This window comes from Sinocyclocheilus rhinocerous, unplaced genomic scaffold, assembly GCF_001515625.1.
Source record: "Sinocyclocheilus rhinocerous isolate Xijiao unplaced genomic scaffold, SAMN03320098_v1.1 scaffold939, whole genome shotgun sequence".
In the NCBI taxonomy this organism is placed as follows: Eukaryota; Metazoa; Chordata; class Actinopteri; order Cypriniformes; family Cyprinidae; genus Sinocyclocheilus; species Sinocyclocheilus rhinocerous.
The window spans coordinates 202,554-210,439 of record NW_015665397.1 but is presented as its reverse complement, the minus strand read 5'-3'; the positions used below and the strand labels follow the sequence as shown (position 1 = coordinate 210,439).

Below are 7,886 nucleotides of genomic sequence, written 5' to 3'. Positions count from 1 at the left end.
TATATATATATATATATATATAATGTTTATACACAGCTTGAATAGCAAGACTGTGTTCAGTTTTAACTTTCTTCCATTTTGTATCTTTAGGTAAGAATAAATAGCACTTCATCCTGTACTTATAGTGTCTTTCATTCCAACATAAGAAATCATTTCTGGAATCTGCATTTGAAATAGCATTTAGATGTATTCAAACAGTTTAATGTATCTCAGAGGGGACATGGGTGCATTTAACCTGCAGTTACAGATGGATAAATATTGTTTTGTTTTAACGTGTTGAATACTGATATTTGAAAGGATTTAAAAACATGAAAAACATTTGTCGAAATGTGAAATTAAAACCGCCAGAAGGTGTCAGCAAGTGACTTAATTGTTAATGAGTGAGTCATTGAGATTCAACCGATTCATTCAAACGGCTGATTCATTCAGGAACAAAGCAGTTGACTGTGTTAATGAGTGACTCACTGAATCATTTATTCAACCAATTCGTTCAAAAAGCTGATTCATTCAATAAGTAAACACCATTGCTCAAAGACGCAAAACAGTGCTGTGAACTATTTTCGTTGGCAAAATTGAGCAAACACAAGCAATATTATGTCTAAAATGTAAGTCACTTATTGCTAACTTTACTGAGCGTGTATAAAAATGATTATTAAATTTGTTATGCTGATATCTGCAGAAAAACGCCTACTCTTTGTGTGATATCAAGTTAACTATATTGAATTATATAAATATAAAAAAGCATACAGAAGCATTTTTGCCGTCTACAATTTCGAATGCCTTGAATTTTTTATTTTAATAGACTAATAAATCACGTGTGTTCACTCTGTGTGTGTGATTTGGTGATATACTTGATAATGTCAGATCGCACATCATTAAAACAACACTTACCATATTATCGCAGATATACTGTATCGCACACCCCAGACTCGACTTGAGTGGAAAATGAATCATCCGCGGTTGTGCGCGCACTTGTTTGCACATGAGCAAAGGTGTTTTTTAGGAATCTAACTTGCAGACACCAGACCACTGATTCGTCAAACCTGCTTTCTTGCAGTCTGTGTTCTTCTGACTTTTGTAGTAAGTAGCGAATATGTAAGTAACGAATATGCTTCGGGGAAATGTATCGGAGTAAAAGTACGCATTTTAATTAGGAAATGTAGTGGAGTAAAAGTAAAAGTTGCCTGAAATATAAAAACTCAAGTAAATTATAGATACTCCCAAAAAATACTTAAGTACTGTAATGAAGTATTATTACTTTGTTACATTACACCACTGTGTATATATAAATACATACACATACAGTATATATATATATATATTTAAACATAACATTTTTCTTGAATATATACACATGTAAGCCTGTCGCAATAATCAATATATTGACTTATCGCACAATATGTCCTCAATCATTTTTGGTGACACAATATATCACCCATTATATTTACTTTTTTTTGCATTCCATTGCGCCTGTCTTTTGCAGCTTCTCGTACATAACGTGGTGTAGTCATGACTCATGAGGTGCTAGTTCAAATAAAAAAAAATGCTTCTACACAAAAGTTTCATCTGCAGATATGGCCATGTTTAAGGATCTGTGCTTTTCTGCATGCGGACATCTGACTGCTAACTCAGGTTTAGCGGTTTCAGCTTAAATGGAAGGAACATTTAGGTTAATAATGAATGAGTTGAGGTCAGCATTCAGAATTAAGCATGTGACGACTGCTAGTTTGCCCTATACCTTTTAGTGGAAATGAGAAAGCAATCCACAATTCCTGCAGTTCATTTTTGGATGCTTTGGGTCATGCAAGTATACAGGTCATATTTTACACCATACATCATAATTTGTTCAAATATGCTACCAGAAGTAATCAGGTCATTCATTTCTCTGCTGCATTTATCAAGAAACACTGATTTCTTTCTTAGCCCAACAAATTCCTCATTCATATTACGAGGAAAAGGTGCATTAAAATTCTCGCTTTCTCTGCCCAACTGCCCCTTTTCCACCCAGTAGTCCGGTTAAAGTCCTCTGAATGAGCAGGTTGTGTCTGAAGCCAGAGAGATTTTATGAGATAATGGATCAAATGAATTTGGTTCTCCGAGTCCAGCTGGCAAAAGCGTTTCCAGCCCCGTTTTCCACCAGAGAGCATAAAAATCGCTCTTATATAAGATCATGCTGAGAAATATGGGTGTGATTAGCATAAATCCTAGTTTCACTTGTTCCTAGCGAGCATCCTGTAACACTCGTCCTATTGTCAAAAGGCGGATTTTCTCTCGGATGTCAGACGTTCCCTCTGCAATCTTCCTGCAGGAAAGAGGAAGAGGAGGAGAGAAGGATGAAGATCTCCAGCCCTTCCTCTCCTGCAGTGCAGTACGAGAACATCGTTCGTCTTGCAACTCCCAAAACCCGAGGAAGAAGCGCCCAGGAAGTGAAGTAAGAGGTCAAACGAAACCCTGGACACATTCATGAGATCTTTCCAGAACTAAAATTAGCTCCTGCTGAGGAGGAAGCCAAAATTCAACATCTGTTTTTTCAGTAGCGCTCTGTGTGTGTGAGAGAGAGAAAAAGAGAGAAGATGCTGTCAGACAATAGACCACTGTCTGGTGTGTAACCTCTGGCAAGTCTTGTGTTTGACCACAGAGGTCTTTTTAAAATCTTAAAATCACGATCTCAGATCTGGGCCCAATTTCATCTCCAAGCTGTTTTACAGACAAGCATATCGAGTCAGTTTTGTTGTTGTATAATTTTGTTTGTGAAGACTTCATGTCGCTTATGTTTTGTGAGAATTCTGTGGTAAATAAGTCATCTGCATGCAGGCCATTATGTTCATTTCTGGATTCAGCTGAACAGTTTTTTGTAACCTGTGGATTTTTGTTACATAACATCTTGAGAGCATGTGCGCTGTGAGCTAGAAGAAAGCAAACGCAGCAGATGATTTTTGCAGGTCTTGGTATAAATAAGTTGCCATGTTAGAAAAAAAAAAGTATGTGCGTTATCAGCAGGGTTATTGTTAACTAAAACCTAAAAAAAATATCATTTCCATAACTTGAAATAAACATTAATTAAAAAAATATATAAAACAAACTTTAAAAAGTTTATTTCAGCTAGTTGCTAAAGGCATGTATAAGGTCTTTTATATAATATGTTTCTTTTGTATAAGGCAACAGAAACATATGTGACCCTGGAGCACAAAACCAGTCTTAAAGGGATAGTTCACCCAAAAATGAAAATTTGATGTTTATCTGCTTACCCAACTGATTTGTTAAATCAAATGAAAAATTGTGTGTTTGATTGGTCCAGACGCTACAAGTCTGTCAGTCTTATAATGCATGGCAATGGTAACAAAATCTATGAGAGTAAAAAAAACATGCACAGACAAATCCAAATTAAACCCTGTGGCTCGTGACGACACATTGATGTCCCAAGACACGAAACGATCAGTTTGTGCCAGAAACCGAACCGTATTTATATCATTTTTTACCTCTAATACACCACTATGTCCAACTGTCTTTGGGCGCGCGCACTGCATCCGGTGCGTGAGGCACTGAGGGAATACATCAACTTTCACCGTGGACAAAGCGGAGTCCAGTGTAACCCGTTAGGCGATTTAAGCAGAGGGGTTAACTCACAGAAGGGAATAAGCAATAACTCACTAGGGCTTAAATGATTATTGCAGGTACACTGTAAGTCAATCAGAATCTAATCAGAAGACGCAAGAATTCGTAAGAGGCAAGGCACACACACACATATGATGTTAATGCGCTTATTTATATAGGGTAGAATGACTTTTAGGGGAATTGACAGGATACGCGGTTGAATATGTCGATGACACTACATAAAGGCAAAAACAAGTAAATAAACCAAAAGAAATGCAAACTGAAATAAATGTATTAATCAGCTTTAAAATCTGACTTCCAACCAAATAAAATAACCAAAATGAATTGAAATTAAAACCTTAAACACAGGAAATTATTTCCTCCAAAATAAATTAAATTGTACTCAAATGTTCTATTGCAGGTTTGATACCCTCTTTCTCTTTTTCTTATATACACAACTCAAATATATACTCAAGATCAGCAAATATAAAGTAATAAACCCAAATGTCAGTACTTATATGGAGTCACACATACAAATTCCCACTGTAAACACTTATTTGTACAAAATAAAACTGCATGAATGCGTATCAATGTAGTATCGTAACTCTTAGAATGCACAGTTCAAAAGAAAAATGTCAGTCTAAATAATAACGAATTTATCCTAACAAACCATACATCAATGGAAAGCTCATTTATTCAGCTTTCAGATGATGTCAATCTTCTGAATTTACCCTTATGACTGGTTTTGTGGTCCAGGGTCACATATTTAATGTATTTAGTATGTTTAACACATCTAGAAAAATCTCAAATCTGCGTTCAGATTTGCCTGGAAAACATTTAAAATGTTTTTGAAAGAAGTCTATTATGATCACCAAGACTGCATTTATTTGATCAAAAATACAGTAATATTGTGAAATATTATTACTGTTTCAAATAACTGATTTCTATTTTAATAGATTTTAAAATGTAATTTATTCTTGTGATGCAAAGCTGAATTTTCAGCAGCTCTATATTTTAAGATGTACTAGGTGTTGATAAATCACATGCAATGAATGTAAAGAGCTAATGTCAGGGCTCTCAGTCCTGCTCCTGGAGGGAACAGTTTTATAAAAAAAATAAAACTGTTGGTCACTCTTTCTATTGTTTTTGTTGGTAGTATGACATGAAATCTGTCTAGACTTCCAATTGTGGGTTGATTCAGCCGTCTTTGGCTTTTCTTACAGGTGTCTAGAGGAGCGAGAATCACCACGGCGAGTGCCCGAATCCAAGCTTTATCCACTCCTAAAGCCCTCTCTAAAGATTACATCCCACCCAGAGAACCAACATGGCAGCCCTGAGAAAACAATACAGACCACAAAGCTGTGGTTTCCAGCACATTCATCATCTGCAGTTATTGTATTTTGTCACTTTCTCACCACCTTCCTTTTCCTATCAGGAGCTTGTTGATTGGTTGAGCTCTCGTTGCTTTCGCTCTGGTTTTCTAATCACAGTCTCAGATTTTGACTCTGGACTACTTTTGACTGAAATTGAAGTACTACATTATTCTTAGCCTGCTGCCAAACTCGCCTGGCTCCTCAAACAGGACTCTGTGTTTTACGCCTATAGTGTCTCCAGATTGTCTCTTTTGGATTTCTGTCTAGAAAATGCTTTCTGTGAGAAAATGCTGCAATCTATCAGCATCTGGTTTGAACATCAGTGTAAGTTTTCAAATTTTCTGTGTGCTTTGGCAAGTATTTCAATAGTTACATTGTATTTACTGTTAAAAAAATAAACCACTTTTAAAAAAGTAAATCTTACCATTTAAATATTTGAATTCACTAAGGATTATGCCTTGTTGCACTCTAAAAAATGCTGGGTTAAATACAACCCAGTGCTGGGTAAAATAGGGACAAACCCAGCAATTGTTGGTTAAAAAAGGGTTACTACCCAGAAGGTTGGGTTAAACATTTAACCCAACCGCTGGGTCAAAACAACCCAATTGCTGGGTTTGTCCCTATTTTACCCAGCACTGGGTTGTATTTAACCCAGCATTTTTTAGAGTGTGTGATTCTTAAATTGAATAATTGAAAAGGAGTTACCAGTAACTTAAAAACGGTCATTTTTGCATGTGTTTGGACTCTGTACAGTTGCTCATGTCACTACAGGAGCCAGTTGGACCCCAGATCAGTCCAGTTTTCCTTCTCTCTATCTTTTCCTGCTGTTCTCTCGAAGTCTTTCCTATTCCCATGATCCTCCTCTAACTCTCTCTCTGATCCACGGGTGACAGATTCCACTCGAATCTGTCGAGTTGTCTTGGTAACACACAATGCCACGGCTCTCCGTCAGCCATTCAGTAAACAGATCTAGTTCCTCTCACTGTATTAACTCATCAAACAGAACCGAGTCAGAACTCCATCAGACGGATTTAGTGGTGAAAGACTCATGTGTAAATAACATCAGTGATCAAATGGGGGAGGTATTCCAACATATATGTGACCCTGGACCACAAAACCAGTCCTAAGGGTCATTTTTTTCAAAATTGAGATTTATACATCATCTGAAAGCTGAATAAATAAGCTTTCCACTGATGTGTGTTTGTTAGGATAGGACCATATTTGGCCGAGATACGAGAATATCTGGAATCTGAGAGCGCAAAAAAAATCTAAATATTGAGAAAATTGCCTTTAAAGTTGTCCAAATGAAGTCCTTAGCAATGCATATTACTAATCAAAAATTAAGTTAATATATTTATGGTTGGAAATTTACAAAATATCTTCATGGAACATGATCTATATCCTAATGATTTTTGGCATGAAAGAAAAATCGATAATTTTGACCCATACATTGTATTTTTGGCTATTGCTATAATATACCCATGCAACTTAAGACTGGTTTTGTGGTCCAGGGTCACATCATGTTTAAAATAATAAAACTAAATATTGTAGTTCTGCCTTGTTGTTTGCAACCCAAGTTTTTTATGGTGTTGCAGAGATGTATTACCAACAAGAGACCCCAATTAGAGCCTCAAACAAAGACCAAAAACAACAAACCTGTAGATTATTGTGATGTTTTATCAGCTGTTTGGACTCGGCACCCATTCACTGCAGAGGATCCATTGGTGAGCAAGTGATGTAATGCTACACTTTTACAAATCTGCTCCCATGAGTAAACAAACTCATCTACTGTACATCTTGGATGACCTGAGGGAAGTTGTGGAAGTAAAACTATATATTATAATAATAATCAAATAAAAATAAAGTAGATGGAGAGTCAAGAGAACCAGTCAGTGCTGTGATCTGGCCACCTCACAGGCACGCTAGTCTACCTCAAGAGCTTTTAAAGCCTTTCTAAATCTAAACCGGCGCAGCTGAAATCAGTGAACGCTGAGTGTTCTGATTGGTGCAGGAGGGGGCGGAGACTAGTGCAATCTACCAATGACAATGTGATCTAGTAGCTCACTACATTACGCTCTTTCTTTCACTCATAAGGATTTTTTATTTTATTCACCAAAATTTCTTATAATGCCTAAAAGTTTCACATTTTTATCGAGTTCTAGCTGTATTATTTCAATATCTTCCAGGATATGCCAGGAAACTTGCTGCAGTGTGTTTGTGTTCAGTTTAGCATCTACGCTGCAGTAAAATGAACATGTTTGTTTTTCCGTTGAGGGTGTGGGGTGTTTTTCACGCCCCACTGCTCAAACACACACACACACTCACTCATATACTACTGCAGTCAGCTGCACTCTGCCAATCCATTTAAAAGTTTCCTCGTCTGTCCATCCTTTGCTTACTTGGATGTGTTTAAAGATTTGAATATTTTATGAAATGCTGCCATCAGCGTTTGTCTTCCTGAGGCGTCTCTCTCCTTTCACTGTTTATCACATGTTTAGTCCACTCTTCCACCATCCTTGTCATCAGGATTTCATTTTAAAACCTCTTTTGCTCTCCTTAACACGTTTCAGTTGGTGTCCAGTTTTTCAGATACATTCAGGACAAGCTCCCTGAGAAAATGTACTGTGCTCAGATGTTGCTCTTTCATAGATTATGAAACTTAACTTGAGATATCAGGAATAATTCTTCAATAATTCCTTTTAAGAAACAAATGGTCATACAGTAAATGAAATGTGGCATTTTTATACTAATCTTTGACTTCTGAATGCAGATAATAATTATTATATGAGCAGCGTTTGAGACATTATTGAGATTTCTTTTACACTTCTATTGTGAGACAAATGTGAGATTACTGTGGTCTATTTTTGCTGGAGAAAAACTGAGAAGTAGAAGATGTTAATTTGGTCTCCATTTAATCTC

The 7,886-nt window shown here is 36.5% G+C and overlaps 1 protein-coding gene across 1 annotated transcript in view; it reads left to right on the top strand.

Annotated features, from left to right (window-relative positions):
- Positions 1 to 5,003, top strand: part of LOC107731347 (testicular haploid expressed gene protein-like) — an 8,567-nt gene extending 3,564 nt beyond the window's left edge. Inside the window, exons 4-5 of the mRNA XM_016542401.1 lie at positions 2,309 to 2,431; positions 4,790 to 5,003. Of these exons, the coding sequence (XP_016397887.1) occupies positions 2,309 to 2,431; positions 4,790 to 4,931 (265 nt within the window). The 3' untranslated portion in view covers positions 4,932 to 5,003. The remainder of the gene's footprint in view (positions 1 to 2,308; positions 2,432 to 4,789) is intronic.
- The last annotated feature ends 2,883 nt before the right edge of the window (positions 5,004 to 7,886 follow it).